General features: G+C 41.4%; 1 protein-coding gene across 5 annotated transcripts in view; it reads left to right on the top strand.

The window, feature by feature from the left end:
* Positions 1-1,219: 1,219 nt before the first annotated feature.
* SNX7 (sorting nexin 7) overlaps positions 1,220-22,239 on the top strand; it is a 152,848-nt gene continuing 131,828 nt past the window's right edge. The window contains exon 1 of one of the 5 annotated variants that reach the window (XM_072754532.1): positions 1,220-1,416. In XM_072754532.1, coding sequence (XP_072610633.1) covers positions 1,237-1,416 — 180 coding nt within the window. In that variant the 5' untranslated portion in view covers positions 1,220-1,236. Of the gene's footprint in view, positions 1,417-3,128; positions 3,228-22,239 lie in introns of those variants that run through there. The other 4 variants (XM_072754533.1, XM_072754534.1, XM_072754536.1 and 1 more) reach the window with 4 other exon arrangements.

The following is a 22,239-nucleotide window of genomic DNA, read 5'->3' as shown; positions in this document are numbered from 1 at the left end:
CCGACCGCGGAACCGGCAGGGAGGGCCGCGGCCTCGCAGCCCCGCCCAGGGGCCCCAGGTGGCCCCGCCAGCCCCGGCAGCGCGAGGACGCCCCCCGCCCCCCGGCCAGGTGCGGACCAGGCGGCCCCGCGCCCCTCCGGGCCCCCTGCTGCCCACCCCCCGCGCCCCTCCGGGCCCCCTGCTGCCCACCCCCCGCGCCCCTCCGGGCCCCCTGCTGCCCCCACCCCGCGCCCCTCCGGGCCCCCTGCTGCCCCCACCCCGCGCCCCTCCGGGCCCCCTGCTGCCCACCCCCCCGCGCCCCTCCGGGCCCCCTGCTGCCCCCCCGCGCCCCTCCGGGCCCCCTGCTGCCCCCCCCCGCGCCCCTCCGGGCCCCCTGCTGCCCACCCCCCGCGCCCCTCCGGGCCCCCTGCTGCCCACCCCCCGCGCCCCTCCGGGCCCCCTGCTGCCCCCCCCCCGCGCCCCTCCGGGCCCCCTGCTGCCCACCCCCCGCGCCCCTCCGGGCCCCCTGCTGCCCACCCCCCCGCGCCCCTCCGGGCCCCCTGCTGCCCACCCCCCCGCGCCCCTCCGGGCCCCCTGCTGCCCCCCCCCGCGCCCCTCCGGGCCCCCTGCTGCCCCCCCCCCCGCGCCCCTCCGGGCCCCCTGCTGCCCACCCCCCGCGCCCCTCCGGGCCCCCTGCTGCCCACCCCCCGCGCCCCTCCGGGCCCCCTGCTGCCCCCCCCCCGCGCCCCTCCGGGCCCCCTGCTGCCCACCCCCCCGCGCCCCTCCGGGCCCCCTGCTGCCCCCCCGCGCCCCTCCGGGCCCCCTGCTGCCCCCCCCCGCGCCCCTCCGGGCCCCCTGCTGCCCCCCCCCACCGCGCCCCTGCTCCCCTCCCGGCACCTCCCCGCCCCCTGCTGCCCCCCGGCACCCCCTGCTGCCCCTCCCGCGCCCGGCTGTCCCCCGGCGCCCCCGGCTGCCCCCCGCTGCCCTGCTGCGCCCCCGCCCCCTGCGCCCCTCCCGCTTCCTCCCCGCCCCCCGCCCCCCCCACCCCCTGCGCCCCCGGCTGCCCCCGCCTGCCCCCGCGCCCCCCGCCAGGTGCGGACGGGGCGGCCCCGCGGCGGCCGGCGGTTCCGCGTCTGCGCGGCGGGCGAGGGGCTGGAGCGGGGCCGGCCGGGGAGGCGCAGGCTGCGCGGGAGCCAATGGGCGCGCTCGGGGAGCCGGGCTGGCGGCGGCGGCGGCGGCGGGGCGCGCACTGTGGGGATGGAGGGCGAGCGCCGGGCTCCTCGGGCGCGCTCCTGCGGCCTCCCGGCTGGGGGCGCCCCGGCGCCGAGCCCGGGGGTCGACGCCCCCGTCCCGGGCCGCAGCGGCCCCCCCGCGCTGCCGCGGGCCGAGGTGCTGGACCTGGACGAGGACGAGGACGACCTGGAGGTGTTCAGCAAGGTGAGGCGGCGGCGGCGGCGGCGGCGGCGGCGCGTCCCGGGAAAGTTCCCGGTCAACTCCAGGAGTTGGCGCGGCGGCGCGGCCCCGGGCGCTCCCGGCGCCGCGGGGGCTCCGAGCTGGGGTGCGCGGGGGGTCACCCCCAGGCCGCCGAGCCCCGCGGGGCAGCCCGCTGCAATCCGGGCGGGCCCCGGGCCGCCCCGCGCCCTCCCCCGCCTGCACTTTGACCTTGCAGCGGCGCGGCCGCGGCTTTGTGCGGCAGCAAAGTTGCGGTCCCCGCCCCAGCGCCCCCCTTCCCTTTCTGGGTCTTCTCTGACGCTTCCCGAGCCCGGGACGCGGTGGCCCAGGGGTGCCCCCCGCCCGAGCGCGGAACTCCGGGCAGCTCAGCCGCGCTGAGGGAGGCCCCTCCCGACCTAGTGCTCCGGGCTGTGCTTAGGACGGGGCGACCCACGCGAGGCCCCGAGGGGAGGCTCGAGGCCCGGGACGGGCGGCGGCACGGGAGTCCCCTCGTCGCGAGGCCACGGGTCGTGTCCGACGGGGAGTCCGGGGAGCTGGCGCCTCCCCACCCACCGCGGCGCTTTCGGTTTTCCTGCCCCCCCCCGCCCCCCCCCCTGCACCTCCCCCGGGGGCAGTCGAGCACCCCAGGGCCCTCCTAACGCGTCGTGCACTTGCAGCCAAACCGGCTTGGCTTGGTGGTAGACGTGTGGTGCCTGCACACTGGAGGGGGCCGTCTCTTTTCTAGAAAAGAAAGATACCTTCCCGGCACGGTGAAGAGGTCGAGCCAGCTTCTGAACGTGGCTGCTGGTACAAGACTCGAGAGGAGAACAATGTATCAATTAATAAGAAGCCTGTAACTAAGTGTCACCTTGAGGTGTCGGGTAAAGCCCCTTCCTAACCCCCGCTGTGTTCTGGGGGCGTGAACCGAAGTTACAAAGTGATCAAGTATGTCCCCTGACCCCAAAGAGGACTCTCTAAAGCTCCTCTCTCCCCTTAGGACTGAATGAAATGGTAGGCGCCCTTGGGTCCTAGACCACCACACAGGGTTTTGTGTTCTTGAGAAAGTTATTTGACCTTTCGATGTGTTTAAATCGTAAAACAATGGAATTATTATTCTTTTTTGTTGTTGTTGTTCGCTTATAAAAGAATTAACACGGCCGTTTTATATGGAACACACTATGTTCCAATCGAGGACAACCGGCCCATCCTTTACTTTGCCTTCTAAGATACTATTGGCCTTGGCGTGTTAGTGTAGGGCTCTGAGTTGCGAAACTTCCAGCATGGGGGAGGGAGAGTGTGGGGAGTGGCCCTGGTGTGTCAGATCATCCAGGATTGTTTTAAACTAGCCCTGTGCTTTCTCTTTCCCCAGATTCTGAATGTGCCTCTTAAGAATCCTTGTTTTAATGAGCCCCTGTTGTCAGAGGCAGATCTGAGATGAGACTAATGAAATTTGTGCTTAGGCCTCTGGAAATGTTGAGAGTTACTGGGAATTGTAGATGTTCCAGGTGGGAAGGGAATGAAGGATTGCAACCAGAAGCATTTCTAAGTTAGCATTTCTGGCAAATTGCCTCAGGCTGTCTCAGAAGAAAGGAATCTAGATCTCCAAGGCTCCAAAGAGTTGTTGAGATTTCTTTTCTCATTCTAAATCAACATTTGGTTTTCTACCTAATTTTATAAGTTTGTAGTCTCTTTAAAGGGGTGTAAGCCTCAGCTCCACACGCCTGGATACATGCTACCTGTTGGTGTTTTGTAACTACGCATGATGGATACTTAGAAGTTAAGAACCACTTTTTTAGAGACTGGCCACATAGATTAAGGTAAAGATCTCATGTTCCTTAAAGTCTGAAAAGAATACTTGGAGAAATTTTAAGTTAGCTGCGTACTTATATTTCCGTAAGTTAAATTTTACAGCTGTTAACCACAGAGAAGCAGATTTAAGAAACTCTTCTCCTTTTGGCCTGGTCTCTCCACCACTCCCTTTCCAACCTGCTCCTCTGTGGGCCTCTTCCACTGACCAGCTTACCCTGGGATGCTTTCAACAATTACTTCTAAAGGATACTATCGTTACCCTTCAGTCATTTGAGCTCCACTACTTTACTATTCAGCTTACATTTGTAGTTCCTTACACCCTTAGGTTATTTGTGAGTATATATCATACCCCCCTCCAGAAGTTTTGTAAAGAGTAGAATCTTTGGCTTATTATTAATTCTTTCTTCCCACAATACATTCCAAGCGCATGGCAAATACATGTTGAATAGCTTTGTGTAAGATGCTGGGCTAAGTATTTCGAAGAAAGAAAGGCACCATTCAGTTGTTGCTGTCAGTCTTGGAGTCTAGGTGGAAGATGTAACAGAAACTCTAAATGGCAATATAAAGCAAGAGGGATGGGAAACAAAGTATTGTTCAGAGTTTTCAGGTAATCCAGTGAGAGGAAAATGAAACTAAATCTCAAGAGACCCTAGAAAGCGCAGAGGGTATTGACTTTAAAGAGTAAATATAGATGTTGGAAGGTTGGGGAACATGACCAATGTTTCAAAAACAGAAAAAAGAAAAGGATAAAAATTATAACAGTAGTGTAAGAATAGTGTTAGAACTGGGTCAAAATGACACGTGGCTTGCCAAAAATTTAGAAGAGTCTGGTTTCTCTATTTTTTTTTTTTTTTTTTACAAAAGTTGCTTTTTGGAACTAATACATTAAAATAAATAACCCCTATTTTTGTTAAATACTGTAATGTGTAGAAGAGGGAACAATTCAAACATAGTAAAGGTAACTGGGTCGCAGTGAAGAACAGAGGTGTACTTATCTGGTACTCGGTAAATGATAGATCTTATTATTGGTCTTTTAAAATGGTATTTAGGACCATAAAATGAGATCTGTATCATCTAGAATAAACAGGGAATTTACAGATATAATTATCTTCATCACTACTATTCACATTTGAGGGAACAGGGATTGTAGGTAATGGTACACCAAAATTAAAAAAAAATCTTTTTTTTAATATAATGGGTAAAAAGGAAGTTCTAGAAGGTATAGGTAGGCTTCATTTCAATCTCCAGCAAAGCTATCAAAGCTATACAGCTATTTAGCGTTTTGTTTATAAACACTTTGAAAAGAAAGAAGTGATCTACTTTTTATAACAATGATAGAAAATAGTTTTGTGGTAAATCAGAAATATAACAATGAGCATGCTTATTTGAACAATGCTTTTGAAAGAATCACTCATTTTTGTGAAAAAAGTTATTTTCGAAAGAATAATAGGATATAGTTGTTGAGACATCCAGCTCCTAAGTAGATTGGATCTCTGTCAATCCCAGCTCTTGCCCATTGATTGATCAGCTATACACAGGCACCATAGGATTCTGTTGTCCAAAAACAAGTGCAATAATGGACATGTTCTGTATCTGCCTAATGGGGCAGCCCTAGCGACAAGTGGCTTTTGAGCATGTGAAATGTGGCTAGTACACCTGAGGAACTGACCTTTTAATTATATTTAATTAATTTACATTTATATATAAGTAGCCGCCTGTGGCTAGTGGCTGTATCAGTTTGAGCAGTAGGAGTCTAACCAGATCTTTATTATGAGCTTGACTTATGGTTACTCAAGAAATATCCTTGAATGAATAAGTAGTTCCCTTGGTGATCTGCACTGAAATACGCAAAATACACACATGCATTGTACACAATATATGCACACACATAGTTGCATACATGTGTGTAGTGTGTATGCATGGATGTGTATAGATATATTATTTGTGTGTATATAGTGCACAAGCATCTAGGAATGTATGCAAATATTTGTATGTATACACTCAACCTTCCAACTCACTTAAAATCTAGAATGTGGAATTACAGCAGTTAGGTCACATGCTCTCCTTCCCTGTCTGTATCCTGATCCTGCCTCAGTGGGTCTTACCATTTTGATGGGTAAAAAAAGAGGGACCCATTAAGCAAAGGAAAGTAGGGCTGATCTAGGAGGTTCCTACCACTAGAGGTTCCACCATCTACCAACATAGCCTTCTTATATGTTAAGTACTCTTATATTCATCCCAGAGGAGGAAGACTGGTGCATGAAGTAGGAAGAAGATAAAAAAATCCTCAAGTTCTCCTTATGAGTCAACAATAGAATTTAAGTAAATAAGGAAATTTCAAAGTAAGTTTGGGGAGACCTTGTATGGGACCTTTCTATGTACAAACATTCCTAGTGGTTTGCAGTGACTGAAAGGTCAATATACGCAAATGACATGATACTGAATCTAAACAAACACCATATTTTCAAGGTCACATGGACTATTAATTATACTGTAATCTGAATTGTTCATGCCACTTCCAAAGTTTCATTCCATCCCCTATATTTTATTTTTAAGATTTATTTATTTTAGAGAGAGAGAGAGAGAGCTCGAGTGCATGCCCACTAGAGTGGGAAGGGCAGAGAGAGAGAAAACACAGAGTCCGATGAAGGGCTCGATCCCATGACCCTTGAGACCATGACCTGAGCCAAAACCAAGAGACAGATGCCCAACTGACTGCACCACATAGGTGCCCCTCATCCTCTGTATTTTAAAGGGGGAATCGATGTCTATATCAGAAAACATCAAAGGGATATTATCTCAACTGCAGATGCCAGTATCCTGTTATTGATTCTTTGGAATGCTGTATTGAGACTGAGCCTGCAATCTTGTCTGGGCTTAGCAGAAAGAGGGCTTGGATCCATCTACACTGTTTTCCACTAGCATGAGTAGTGCAGAGGGCTGCCCCAGCCACAGTCTTGCCACACATTTGCCATAGTGAAGGAGAATAAACAAGGGGGTTTCACTGATGATATGTCTGGGCAACCGTGGCCTGATAAGAAAGGCTGTGCAAAAGCAAAAAGTAGGTTAGCTTGGAAAAGACTTGGGTTTAGTTCCTTATGAAGAGTTATTATAATCTAGGTTGATTAGATGTTTGTAGTTTTGAGGAGCGAAGCTAGAACTGCTAGGCCAGAAATCTGAGGAGACAAGTTTTGGGTCAATTTATGGAAGAGTTTTCTAATTGAAGGTTCCAGAATGAAAAGGATTACTCAGCATGGTCATGAATTCTGTCACTAAAAATGTTCCCGCACAAGCTGGATGACTAACTGTCCCAGAGGAGAAGAGGGTGTGACAGTTGGACTGTCCCTTTCCGCAGTTAAGAGGCTGGGACAAGTGGAATTTTAGCTTACACTGAATTTAACTACAAGAGCAGTGAAGAGTCTTCATTAGATGGTCCTACTCATCTCTTCGACTTAATTCCCAAATCAAATTACCCATGGCCATTTCTCTAGTTTTTATATTTCTCTTGCAACATTGGTTACGGTTTGTATTTAATTCTCTGCTAATGATGTGACAGTTTCTTAGATAGCCGGGATCAAATACTGAGTGTTACTCTCTATGATGAATAGAGACTGGACACTGAATGAATGGACACTCTCCATGTGTCCAACATATCTAAGAAGCCCCCATCAGTTTAATTTTCTTGGTATCTCCAGAATCTGTGACTTCTTTCTGTTTCCACTGCTACAAATCAGAGTTGTTAACTTCTGAGAACTGTTAAAATAGCCTCATAAAGCCCTAGTCATCTTCTCTTCTGCCTCTAGTCCATCCCGTATATTCACAAGCACACTGATGTTTGCAGTACACACAGTTCTGATCCTATTGTCACATTTTGCCATTCAGGACTCTTGATGGGGCTGCGTGCTGGCTCTCCTGCCTCACCACCCTGTCATCTCCGGCCTTAACTACTTTTACTCAGAGTCCCTGAATCTGTTGCATCGGGAGCTCATTAGCAATGTAGTCTCAGAACCCACTTTCAAGGCCAAATGAATCAATATGTATGATACCAGGAGTCCACCTTGATTTGTTTGCACCTTACAATTTGAAGAAGTACTGATCTAGAAGCACTGATCTAGGTTGGTTCACTTGCCACTACATGAGCTTGCTTCGTATTTTTCTACCTCTGTGTAGTTATTGTTGGGTTGACACAGCAGACTCCTTTCTGCTTCTTATGGCCTCATGTAAAGGTATCTGTTACTGAAGAGCTGCTTCATTCTCCAGCTAGAATTAATTTTTCCACTCTGCGCTTCCCATAATACCGTTTCAAATCTTGTAATACTTACTACATTACCTTATGAATAGATATTTATTTCTCATCTGTAAAACCTTGATTGCTTTTCTGTCTTTAATATATTAAACTTCTTGATGGTAGTGGAGTAGGAACTTCAGACATTTATGGGATAAATATGTTAATGAATGATATGGCCTATTACTTTTTTTCCTGTGGAGAGACCCAGTTATTACAGTAATTTGTTAATGATCTGTTTTCAGTAAATTCAGTTTGTATTGTGTTGGTCCTTCCTATCAGGATACTAAACTAAATAGGATTAAAGCAAATTGGTCTTAATAAATAGTGAATAAATGTTCTTGCTGGATGACACAGAGCTATGCTGAATGTTGAACCTGGACAAAATCTCCTTTTTGAATTGTATGAGAGGAAATAAACACAAAGCAAAGCAAAACAAAACAAAACAACCCAACAACTCCAAAGGAATCATTTAGAAACCTTCTTTTACTAGGAAAAATAAAATTTTTAAAGCTAATAGCACCTATCTCAAGAGGCTTCGTTGCAAGCAATGAAAACTTATTATGGCAGGGAAGGAAGGAAATGGTCCATATTAGGTACTCACAGTAGATTTGAAGGCTGGAGATGGCAGGTACAGAAAGGGATAAGCACTAGCAGAAACTATAATCAATCTTATATTTGGAAAGAGTATTGGATAGCCAAAAGAAAAAAAATCCATGGTAACCTTTAGGAAAGGTTTTTATGCTGGCAACAGTATTTATTTGTTGATTCATGACAGTAGGGAATATTATCAAAAGTATTTGGGGAAAATAATGTCAAAAGGCTCCAGATTTGAACATAATATTCCCCAAAAAATGTATGTTACTTCGTTTTAAAGGTGCAATTTTATTTCTGCATTCTTGAGGTTCGGGTAGGATGCTCTAGTATAACGCTTTAACTGATAACCTGCTACAGTTTTACAAATGGCTAGTGTGATCAAAAAGAAACACAGATGAAATAGCTATGTGGTTGTAGTGTTCAAAATGTATTTTATTCTTGTTATTTGTATCCCATACTTTCCTACTAGGATATAAAAGTTAAAGTAAACTTTCATAGTTACTCACTTTAGAAATCTATGTTAAAGCTTTTTCAATAAACAAGTGAAAAGTTATATGCTTGAAAGATTTTCTCTGTTTTAGATGAAATACTTTATTAACTGTGACCCTGCTTTATATCAATCATGCTGGATTACAGTGTGGTCACCTATAGCATTAATAAAAAAGGATAGAGTCAGGAAATCAAATTTATTAGCAAATACTGACATAAAAACTTAGTAAAATGCAATTAAGAAAAAACAGAACAGAGGGATAAACCAGTAGATTTAAAATTAAAACTGAAATAATTATATGTATACATATATGTTTTTTATTTTGAGAATGCTTTGGTATGACAGACTCTTTTTGATTGTTTTTAAAGTAACTTCACTGAGGTATAACTTAAATAGTATAAACTTCACCCAGAGGTGCTTTTTTTTTTATTATTAAATTTACTGAGTTGTACAGCCATCACTGTAAATCAGTTTTAGGACATTTTTATATCCCCACCCCCCAAAATCCATCACATCATTTACAGTTAACCTCTGTTTTCACTCCCAGCCATAGAGAAACACTAATCTACTATTTTCTGTCTCTAGGTTGGCCTTTTCAGGAAATCCCATATAAATGGAATCAGACAATATGTGGTCTTTTGTGTCTGGTTTATTTCATTTAACATAATATTTTTAGGTTAATTTTTCTTGTAATTTTATTATTTTTTAGTCATGGCTTTAATTTTTTGGTACAAGAAATAAAGTTTTTATTTTAAAATGAAAAACAGAGTTTAATCATTTGAAATGAAATGTTAGGAGTAGAAATTCTGTTTAATATTAAAATGAGAGTCTTATTATGTGTGACCAAAAGCAAATGACAAACTCTTTGTTTGAGAATCTTCAAAATTGAGGGGGAAAAAAAAAACCCATCCTGATTTGTTCCTTTGTACTAATTCTGAAAAAGTTGTGTGTGTTTATACATACATACGTATATAAATACATTATTTTAAATTTTTTTTATTTATTTATGATAGTCACACACACAGAGAGAGAGAGAGAGAGAGAGAGAGAGAGAGAGGCAGAGACATAGGCAGAGAGAGAAGCAGGCTCCATGCACCGGGAGCCCGACGTGGGATTCGATCCCGGGTCTCCAGGATCGCGCCCTGGGCCAAAGGCAGGCGCCAAACCGCTGTGCCACCCAGGGATCCCTATAAATACATTTTTATATTTAATCTAATTGAACATTGAATAATATTTTCATCAGCTTTCACTAATTATGCTGTAGTAAGAGCAACAAGATCTCAGTGGCTTACCTACAATAGAGCTTATTTCTTTTTCATGAACCTGTCAACTGTAACTGAACTATGAGTCTGTTTCAAGTTTTGAGTCTGTTTCACATGTCTTCTTCATTTTGAGATCAAGACCAAAGGAGAAACCCCTAACTGGGACATTTCATTCCTCTAGCAGAGGGAAAGGAATATGAGCACTGGTAGAAATAGGGAATGGATCCCAAATCTGCCCAGACACATGCCATTATCCAAAGTAAGTCACTGATCAAATCCATTGTGGTGGGAAACTATTTTCCTTCTATAACGGGACACTAAAAATTAGCTGGCAGTTGACCAGGAGATAAAACCCTTTCATAGGATGACAGAGGGCCACTGGGAACAATCATACTGTCTCCCACAGTGGTCTTGCGGCAAAGTTAGAGGCAAATGGCATATTGGACCTTTCTGAATAAGGAAAAGCAGTTCTTTTCTATAGGGTGTTAAGTATAAAAAAAAAAATTCTACGTAAGGAGCATAATTGAGAAAAATAGAAAAGCATTAGTCACGATTAATAATCTCCATTTGGCTGATGCTCATGATAGTCTGAGTGAGGCCATACAGATCCTTAAAAGCCTGTGTGCAACAAATGTCTCACTTTTGTATTTCTAGGTGGAACAGCCATTTATCATAGGGTTATCCCCTCCCCTTTTTTTTAAAGACCTATAAGAAGAAAATGTGAATACTTACAATTCTGACACAGTAAATAGTAAAATGAGTTTTGTTGTTTATACCTTCATGAAAGCTTTTGTGCCAGCCATTTGCTACCTTTCTGGTCCTCTGCCATTCTGAGTCCTTTCCTGTCACAGGCTTCATTGGTTCTCCAGACTGGAATCCTTATCCCTCAGTGTTTTTCATGACTGGCTCCTTTTCAGTATGACCTCCTGAAAGACACCCTCCCTGATAACTATCAGAAGCATTCCTCTTTCTCCCTGCCTTCCCCCCTTAACCCAGCAACACACCCCACTTTTTTTTTTTAAAAAAGTATAACCTTTTTTTATCAATACTTACTCAAATCTGGAATTTTTAATTTTTTTCTCTATGTTTTACTTGTTTATTATCTCCCACCCTCCCATTTAACCAAAGTATACGCTTCATAAGAGCTCAGGAAACATCCCAGTCTTGACTCCTGTTGTAACCCCAACCCAGTGCCTGACACGTGGTTGACATTCAGTGAACATTTGTAAAATGAAGTAAAGCTGCTACACTGGGTGCGTTTTGTGTGTGCACATGGCTGGTGGTAATGGTAGTGGTGATTGAATCTTGACTCTGCCGGGTGAGATAAGTGATTTGGGAAGAATTATTATTATCCCTATCCACCAGTTTATCTGTAAACTGCAGATGATGATAACTGCATTTACTTCCATCGTGTTGTTGAGAGGATTAAATGAAGTAATGTAAGCATATGGTGCTAAGGCACACAGTCCCTGTCCCTTAGAAAATTTCAGTGTTTGCTCTTATGGTACAGAAGCTTAATGTTTTTAAGTTGTAGAAGCCTCTATTTTGCATTTGTAATGAGATCTTCAGAGACTCACAAACATATATTTGTTCCCGTATATTCTTTTTAGTTACTATTTAGAGTGCTACCAGAATTTTGGTATTGTCTCTTAAATGCTATATTATAGGCTTACTCATTTTATTGTTCTTTCCTTTATTGCGGGCTTTGCAAATACTGCATTTTTTACCCATTGAAGATTTGTGGCAACCCGTGTCAAGTCTCTTGGCAGCATTTTCCCTCTTTGCGTCTCTATGTCACATTTTGGAAATTCTTGCAATATTTCAAACTTTTAAACTATTATGTTTTTTATTGACTCGTGATCAGTGATCTTTGATGTTATTATTGTATTTGTTTTGGGATACCATGAACAGCACCCATATGAGACAGGGAACTTAATACACAAATATTGTGTGTGTTTTGGCTACACCATTGACTGGTCATTCCCCTGTTGCTCTTCCTCTCTCCTCGCCTTCCTATTTCCTGAGACACAATAATATTGAAATTAGGCCAATTAGTAACCCTACAGTAGCCTCTAAGTGTTCAAGTGAAAGGAAGAGGCACACATCTCTCACTTTAACTGAAAAACTAGAGGGATGTCTGGGTGGCTCAATGGTTAAAGATCTGCCTTTGGCTCAGGGCATTATCTGGGGTCTGGGGATTGAGTCCCCTATTGGGCTCCCTGCGGAAAGCCTGCTTCTCTCTCTGCCTATGTCTCTGCCTCCCTCTCTTTGTCTCTCATGAATAAATGAATAAAATCTTAAAGATAAATGAAAAATAGAAATGATTAAGCTTAAGGAGGAAGCATGTTGAAAATCAAGATATTCCAAAAGCTATGCATGCCTCTTGCACTGAACAGCCAAGTTGTAAATGCAAAGGAAAAGTCATAAAGGAAGTTAAAAGTGCTACTCCAGTGAACAGATGAATGGTAAAAAAAAAAAAAAAAGAAAAAAAAAAGAAAAGAAAAATGAAGCAGTGTTATTACTGATCTGGAAAAAATTTTAGTGGTCTGGATAGAAGATCAAATCAGCCACAATACTCCCTTAACTAAAAGCTTAAGCCAGAGCCAGGCCCTAACTCTTCAATTCTGTGAAGGCTGAGAGAGGTGAAGAAGCTGCTGGAGGAAAGTGTGAACCTAGCAGAGGTTAGTGAGGTTTAAGGAAAGAAACCATCTCCATAATATAAAAGTGCAAGGTGAAGCAGCAAGTGCTGATGAAGAAGCTACAGCAAGGTGTCCAGAAAATCTAGAAAGATAATTACTGAAGGTGGCTAAACTAAACCAAATGTTTTCAACATAGAAGAAACAACTTTCTATTAGAAGAAGATGCCATTTACAGCTTTCATAGCTAGAGAGAAGTCAATGCCTGGCTTTGGAACTTCAAAAGACTGGCTGATTCTGTTGTTAGGGGCTAATGCAGCTGGTGACTTTAAGTTGAAGCCACTGCTCATCTACCGTTCTGAAAGTCCTAGAGCCCCTAAGAATTACAAATCTACTCTGCCTCTATAAGTGGGACAACAAAGCCTGGATGACAGCACATCTGTTTGCAACATGGCTTACCAAATATTTTATGCCCAACATTGAGACCTCCTGCTCAGAAAAGTGATTCTTTTCAAAATATTGCTGCTCATTGACAATGCACCTGGTCACCCAAAAACTCTGAAGAAGATGGACGATGAGATTGGTGTTGATCCCATCTCATGCCTGTTAATACAACATCCATTCTGCAGCCCATGAATCAAGGAGTGAGTTCAACTCCGTAAGTCTTATTAGTTAGGAAATACACTTCATAAGGCAGTAGCTGCCATGGTAAGATCTCTGATGGATCTGAGGGCAAAGTAAATTAAAAACCTGCTGGGAAGGACTCACCATTCTGAGTGCCATTAAGAACATTGTTTTCATGTGAAAGGGTCAAAATATCAATGGGAACAGGAATTTGGAACAAGTTTATTCCAGCCCTCATGGATGACCTGGAGGGGTTCAGGACTTCATTGGAGGCTGTAACTGCAGATGTGGTGGAGATAGAGAACTAGAAGCATAAGTCGAGCCTGAACATGTGACTGTATGGCTGCAATCTCATGATCAAACTTTCAGGGATGAGGAGTTGCTTCTTATGGAGTAAAGACAGTCGTTTCCTGAGATGAAATCTACTCCTGGTGAAGATGCTGTGAAAATTGTTGAACTGACAACTGAGGATTTAGAATACTACATACATTTAGTTTAGTTGGTAAAGCAGCAGCAGGGCTTGAGAGGACTGACTCCAATTATGAAAGAAGTTCTGCTGTGGGTAAAAGTTAACAAACAGTATCACATGCTACAGAGAAATTGTTCAATTGATGCAGCATACTTCATTGTCATCTAATTTTAAGAAATTGCTGTAGCCACCCCAGCCTTCAGCACCCACCGCCCTGGTTAGTCAACAGCCATCAGCATCGAGGCAAGCCCCTCCACTAGCAACAAGATTACATTTCACTGTAAGCTCTGATGATGGTTAGCAGTTTTTAGCAAAAGTGTTTTGAAATTAAGGTATATACCATACGTCTTCTAGACATAATGCTATTGCACAATCAATAGACTACAGTTTAGTGTAAACATAACTTTTATATGCACTGGGAAACAAAAAAATTCATTTGACTGACTTTATTGCAATATTCCCTTTATTATGGTTGTCTGGAATCCAACCCTCAACATCCCCAGTGTTCCGATGTATGTATATAGCTTCCCCGTTGAATGATTCATGATACATAGTATTTGTCATGTTATTTGAAAGTACTAGGCGATAAGAATACTCTTGGTACAGTTGTTTTAACTGTCTACTAGTTTTCTTGATATATTATAAGCATATATTAAGTCTCTTCGGAATGCTTTTAAGGTTGTTGGCGTGGCTGGATATCAAGGCAACTCAACCTTTTCCGAGGCAACTCAACTATCTTTGTAGTTTCTTGGAAAGATGGAGCTTTGGTTTAGGGGAGTAGTTTACTATGTGCCAGAATGCATTTTAGTCATGCCTATTGAGTGTACAGTCAATTGGCTGGGCTCCTTAGGAACCGGGTTTTTTAAATTTTTTAAATTTATATTTTATTTATTACATTCCTGAGTTAGGTCTGCAGTGTTGTCTGCCCATAGAATGTATTTTCAACTTTATCAGGAGTTCTGGTTAGAGCAATTTTTTTTTTTCCTGGCTTGGTCTGCTTCTACTTAGTCATCACTGAATCTATAAGAGGTTGTTAGCTGATATTGTGTTTAATCGGTGTACCCCAAATTTATTTTGAGGCAAGTTTAATAGACCTATGTCATTTGTGGATTTAGCATTAAGGGCTTTAAATATCTTTGGCATGCAGTAACATGACATATTGGTGAGGCACACCTATAACCGTACCAGTGGTTTGGAGGACACACTTCGTGTGGGAGCCTCGCCTGTTTTTCAGCCTTAACATTTTACTTATTATTTACTTGTCCTAGCTTACATATGCAGTGATGTTTACTGAGGTGAATAAGAATATTAATTTGTGTATGTGTGTCTGAATATTTTTTAAAAAGCCCTTAAAAGAATACGAATGGTAAAAATCCAGAACTTACTTAATTTTGCCTACCTCAATCAGACTTTATTTTTATTTCTAAGTTTTATTAGAAAAGTTTAAAAGAACATTACTGTACAGTTTTCAATAATCAACAATGTATCCTTATCCTGTTTGAACACACCTTCTATAACTTTTTAAATGATTCTTGTTATAGAATATTTTCATACATACAAAAATATACAGATCTTCACTTATGATGAGGTTTTATCTTGGCAAAAGCATCGTAAAATGAAAATATTGGGAGTTGAAATGCACTTAATACACCTAATCTACCAAACATCATAGCTGGCCTAGCCTACCTTAAACATGCTCAGAATATTTACATCAGCCTACAGTTGACCAAGGTCATCTAACACAAAGGCCACTTTATAATAAAGTGGTGAATATTTCATTCACCTGAGATACTGAATTTGTCCTGAATACTGTCCCTGAAAGTGAAAAACCGATTGATTGTGTGGGTGCAGTGTGGTGGTAAGTGTATTGGATTTATCCTCATGGTCTCATGGCTAACCAAACACTGCTTGCTATCCAGCATCACCAGAGAGTGTTGTACCATGTGCATATCGCTAGCCCAAGAAAAGATCAAAATTCAAAATCAAAGTTTGATTTTTACTGAATGTGTATCGCTTTCTCACCATTGTAAAATAAAAAAATCTTAAATATTGCTATCTGGTTAAAGAAAAGGTTGGGGGAGAATTAGGATATACTCAACAGGGTTGTGGTAAGGTTTACATAAAATAATTCATATAAAGCCTTCAAGTAGCTGATGTGTACATCACATTTATTCCTCGTTTTTTATCCTCTCTGATCCAAGGTGAGATATTACCTCTCTGCCTGGCTACAGAGACTTTTTCTTTTAGCGTACTACATTTTGGAGGAGGTGGACAGAAGGGAATGTTACATTAAATAGAATGATGTGAAAAATTACTGTGGTTAGTATATAGCTTTGTAGTGCACAAAACCCGAGGAAGTCCAAGTACATTCAAGGCGGCACTGTTAGAAAATAGAAATGCTAGAAACAGAAAAATGGATAAATAAATTATGGTATATGCATACAAGGGGATATATACTACATAGCCCTGGAAATTATGTCAAACAAGATTAGAGTGTTGTATGCCCCTTTATAGAACATGACACAGGCTGGCTTTTCCCCCAATCACATTTTCAGCAGTGTTCCACAGAAGGCCTTTCTGATTTTTGTATTATTATTATAAGCAGGCAGATTGGAAGGAGCTGTAAACCAAAACACAGCTGGTAAGTCTAAATATAGGCCCATCAGGATGAGTGTCCCTCATAACACAGTTTCTCAAACTCCTTCCACTTTAAGTTGCTTTTTTACCAGATGTCTCTTGGTGTGCGTGTTTCTTGCGCATCAGCAAATTTTGTTTGCATGGCCTTTTCATGCCACTATTCTGATTTATCACACTTCTCACATTGATTTTTTTCCCCCTCTACTTGTAAAAAAAAGAAAATAGCTGTTTGTGCACAGATGGTGGATCCGATTTAGTATTATCAGAGTAATTCATGTTATATTTATGAGATGTTTCCAAGTAGCCTTTTAGTGGGAGATATTCAGGAAGGACATTTCTTAGAAAGGTCATATCTCACTTTTTAACCTGTTTCTTTTGGTGTTTATTTCCTGAGTACTCAAGTATTGGCAGACCATTGTTTTAAATTTCAGGGATGTATTTTATTTATTTCAGTAGTGGAACTTTGGAACCATCTAAAAGCATTCAAGGAGGGAGGCAAAAACATTTCTCAGAAATTACTGGAGTTGATTGTTAACCTGTAAGAGAATGAACGAATGGAGCCAGGATGAAATACAGTAATCATTAAGTCCTTACTTCCTTTGTACCTTTGCTTCCTTCTTAAATTTTTATTGTGTACAACTCTACAGTAGAAATGCTGTCAGTTTGCCAGGGCTTCCGTAACAAAGTCCAATAGACTAGGTTTGTGAAACAAGAGACTTACTTTTTTCACAGTTCTGGAAGCTAGAAGTCTGAAGTGAAGGTGTCAGTGGGATTGGTTTCTTCTGAAAACAGTGAGGAAGGAGTCTGTTCCCAGGCCTCTCAACCTTGGTGTCTTCTTATGTTTCCTAACCATATTCCCACTACACATGTCTCTGTTTCCAAATTTGTTCTTTTTATAAAGACATTGGTCATATTGCATAAGGACCCACCCCAGTGGTCACATGTTGACTTAATAACCTCTTTAAAGACCCTATCTCCAAATAAGGTCACATTCTGAGGTATGGGGTATTAGGTCTCTTCAAACATAGGAATTTTGGAAGGACACAATTTAACTCATACCAACAAATGCTTCTACTAAACCAAATGTAACAACAAGGAAAACTTACACTTAATTTGTAAGTGATTGTGTCAATAAATATCAATATCATGGCGATATAATTGTAATGTCCGTTTATTTCTGTAAAATCATTTAACTGTTTTTTCTTATGATGGGTTTGTTGGTTGGAATAAGAGTAGAAGGCAACTACTTTCAGTAATAATTTGGCTTCACTATTATACATGTATGTTCACATCTGGGCTTGAAACCATCCCAAGATTTTTGGTGTGTGTGTGCCTGTGTGTCTTCACTGTGCTGGCTGTAAGAAAGGCATTCAGTGTTATTTAAGAAGTAGAGATTTACAACACAATTTCACTTCTGCTTTAATCTCTTGAAGAAAGAAAATGAAATGGTGTACTTTCATTGTCTAAAAGATCATAGGATGATGGGCATCTATCCAAATGCTAAGAATGAATGAATGTATAAATAAGGTTTGGGGATGGGGGTGGGAGACAGAAAAGAGAGAACTAACAGGAGAAAGAAGCACACATTATTGTGGAGGTGAAACCTTTGTTTGGAAAGAACAAATTTTAATGATCCATTTCTCCTGAAAAGCATCCACCACAAAAGGTTAAATGGAGGGCTTTTTTGGTTAATTGCTTCTTTGAATCTTCTCAAACACTTACTTTCTTCTCTTATTCATGTCCAAGTGTAAATCTTTTAAGCATTGTCATTATATTTTCTTTTCCTTTTTTTTTGAAGTGAATATAAAACTCTTTGGATAGTCACTTTTATTGAGGTTTTAAGAATGTTTTTGAGTGATTCATAGTAATTTAAATCCTTCTACTGAAATCTTGGATGTTGCTAAATTTCAGCCTGTAATTTTCTTCCTTTGCTCGATATTGAAGCATATTTTTGACACCACACTACTCATTGGAATTGTGAGTCTTTGTAAATTCATGCAGATCTTTCCCACTCTACAAAAGGATGCATTTTAAGCAGAAGAAATAGAATGCTAAATTATGTAGTAGGTATAAGAAGTGGGTTGTGGTGAGTTAAGAGGGTGACTACAAAGAATACCAAAGCACACGGTGGTATGCAGTGTCAGGGAAATTTAAAGGACGTTTGCCTGTCACATAAAAATTTGTCATCTTAAAAGGCTACTACTACAGGTTCCCCCCACCCATCTAAAAATAGAGCATTCCTATGAAACCTTTTGTAAGCTGAAATGGCATAAAACAAAGAACCAATTACCATTAATCTATATGGGAAATTTTTTTTTGAGCATTTCCAGACCCAAAACACAATCTCTCTTAGGCTTTTCTGATACCTTAGGAAACATTTTGCTAATGGATGCACAAAATAAATCCAGATGAGGCACAGATGCTCACAGGCACAGTTAAGTCATAAAGTTGGATGCCACGAGGCTGAGTGTAGTTCCGGGGGAAGGAGCCTGGTGGCGCCACTCTTACTGCTTGGGGTGCACCCCGCTTTTCTAAGGGCTTGCTGTGGAACAGTTGCTGAACGCTATTTTTGCTTTTCGCCTTTTTTTCTGAAGAGTGAAAATCCTCTTTGGATTGCAAAAATAGATACTTTATGTGGTGAAGTGGTTATGCTATACACAATATATATATACTATACAGAGAGATATTTTTGTACATTCTGATTGCATATTTATTTGGAACCTCTAAATTACGTTTTTAAATGATTCCTTAGTGTTCCATTGTGTTAGCCTTCTGTAATTTACTTTGACTCTCCAATTTTCATGTGATTCCAGACATTTTTAAATTTCCCATTTAATTATGCAACTTTGATGAGTTAAGAAAAAAAAAATGTAATCCAAGGTCTTTTGTCCGATTGGCCCTAGACACCTGTTTCAACTTATTACAGTAGTTCTTTTTTTTTTTTTTAAGATTTTATTTATTCATGAGACACAGAGAGAGGCAGAGACATCGACAGAGGGAGAAGCTCCCTGCTGGGAGCCTGTTTGGGGGGAAGGACTCGGGATTCGACCCCTGGGTCCCCAAATCATGCCCTGAGCCAAAGGTAGACTCTCACCCGCTAAGCCACCCACGCGTCCCTATTGCAGTCATTCTTACTGCCTTTGAACATATTATACACAGTGTTGACACTAACAATTTTAATATCTTTCTCAACGTATGTTTACTTTAGAATATTTGGACGTGTAGGAACTCACAGAAAATATTAAACTCCTCAGCAATCCCAATACCTGGAATAGCTTTTATTAACTTTTTTGGTATAGCTTATAAGTTTGTGTCCTTTCTCTCTCACTTTTCCTTTCCTACTTTATCTCTCACACACATATACACATAAGAATCTAATCGTACACAAATTTTATATCCTGTTGTTTTCTTTTAATAACATACTGTAACCATTTTTCCAATATACTATATTCTAAGTTACTCCTAGAATGTTACTTTTAATCACTTTACTATATTCTATCATATGGATATAATTTATTGTAGCCTATTAACAGGCATATACCATAATTTACTTTGCTAAACTTTTATTGCAAGACATTTATTGTTTCTGTTTTTGTGTTTCATTAATACAACTGTTACTGTCTTCGGTCCCTTGGTCTAAATCATGCCTAAGTATTTTTCCTTTCCCAGATCATTTTGTAATCACAATAACCTGAACCTTCTTAATTTAAACAACCATTGTTGTTCTTCTCTTCAACTGGTGTTGAGTATCTCCTGTATTACTGCATTGAGGAGTTACCCAAATGCTATATTATAGTTCACATAACTAACTTTTTGTGTGGGAAGAACCTTGAGAACAGTACTCCAGATATTACTGATGCTTCTTCAAAAGGATTTTAAGTTGATTTGTTTTGGGGGAAAAAATAAGTCCATATTAGGATTTCAATCTTTTTTAATTCTTAGTACCACAAAAGTGTTCCTTTTCTTAAAATATATGGTTTTTGCTACATTTTTCTATATTAATACATTTAGAAGTTGTACTGTTTTAGCCTTTCACGTGGGAGAGATTTTGCAGATTTTCAACTCCAAATCCTCATTTTAACCTCCAAAGGCTGAATTAATTGTTCAAGTTATCTGCTTAGTGAGTGGGAGAGAAAGGACTGGGACCCAGTTTTGGGCCTCCTTTGTAATGATTTTTTTTTTCATTTAGTGTTGACTAACTCGGGTGCTAAGTTATGATGGACTTTGTTGCAGAATTCATTTCTAAGTGTGTTGGTTAAATTTAGTCTGTTCAAACAGACAAAAGTTTTGATTCTGACACCTGTATTCTTAATTTTGAAGGAAAAAAGTGATATCTAAAAGAAAGTATAGAATTGGGAATAAGTCATTACTACTGAAAAAATAAATGTCATATTGAAACTGTTTTATCTGTGCATATGAATAACACATTACTTGTATTTAAAATTTTACTGCATATTATCCTTTTGATTCATTTAAAAACTTTTACTAAAAAAAATAACATGCAGCCTTTCTCTTCCCTTTTTTAAAAACAAACTATTGAAGATGCCTGAGGAAATAACCAGTGTGTCCAAGGAAGTAGCCAGAGGGATTGGGGCTGGGGAGGGATCCAGTGTGGTTGTGAAAGAGATAAGACTGCCGTTGCTTATGTGGTCGGGACTGAGGAGACAGCTGGCCTGGTTGGGAGATTGATATGTGTAGGAGGATTGACCATATTTGTAAATATCTTTAGGATAGTGGGAGCCAGGCTTCTATCTGCTGGAGAAAAGAGTTACAAATATGGGAAGAGGTAAGGTGGGAAAGGTCAGATGGTGTCAAAGTGTAATTGGAGGTATTGGTCTGAACTCATGGTATTTAATATATATATATATATATATATGTATATATATATATATATATATAGATGAGTGTGTGCATGGGTGTGTGTGTGTGTGTGTGTATTATACATATATTTCTTGTCATTCACATCTTGGTTGCCAAATTCCAATTTCCTCCAAAAGGAACCAGAACTCCTTGGAGAGATGTCTGATTCCATAGCTGGGTCAGGGAAAATATAAACCTGAAACATCTTCTTATGTCAAGTTGTTATATAAAGTGCTCAAGGAATAATTAAGACATATCAAAAACACACAGGTGCCAGGATTAAGGGGGGTTCCACTAGGTAGGTTTTGGACACTTATAACATCAAAATAAATTATAATATTAATGGATTACAACCCACTGAATAACATAGGAATCTGTGAGTCTATACTTACATAATTAATTGACTAAGTAAATAAATATTCTTTATTCTCCTTAGTAAGAAACCTACAGATAATGTCAAATTGGAAAAAAAAAAAAAGCAATGCATATGTTGTTTTGAAATAAGAAATGTAACAAGGAACAAAAAGAGTTAATAGAGTTCTGTATTTGCTTCTGAGGAGCATGAACTGGAAATAGCAATTCTGGAACAGAGGAAGCTGCTTTTTAATTTTAATTTGTTTTATTTTAAGCTTTATAGAATTTGTAGAATTATTTGACTTTTAAAAACTGTAAATATACTTTTTTTATTTTGAACTAACTTCAAACTGGGAGAAAAGTTGCAATACTTTGAACCTCGATTTCCCAATGACTGCCATTTCACAACTTTTGCTTTCACTCTCTGTGTAAGTTGAGTAAATTGGAGACGTGATGTTGTATTACCCCTAATTAGGTCTGCATATATTTTTCAAAAACAGAGACACCCTCCTATCTAATCACAGTATACCTATCCAAATCAGGAAACTAATATTGACACAATACTACATTATAATCCACAGACCCTTTCAGATTTCTCTATTTGTCCCAATAACATTGTGTAGAGAGAATAAATGAAGGTTCTCTTCCTTTAATATGGAATCTAATTCAAGATCTCATGTTATATTTAGCTATTATGTCTCTTGGGTCTTCTTCACTCTGGAACAGTTGCTCATCTTCCTTTTTTCCATCACAGTAATTGCATTTTTGAAGCTATTTTATAAGCACTGTCTCATCCCTTCAAGCAT

This window comes from Vulpes vulpes, chromosome 3 (genome assembly GCF_048418805.1).
Source record: "Vulpes vulpes isolate BD-2025 chromosome 3, VulVul3, whole genome shotgun sequence".
Classification (NCBI taxonomy): domain Eukaryota; kingdom Metazoa; phylum Chordata; class Mammalia; order Carnivora; family Canidae; genus Vulpes; species Vulpes vulpes.
Note: the sequence above shows the minus strand (reverse complement) of the source record. Positions and strands in the feature narration are given on the sequence as shown.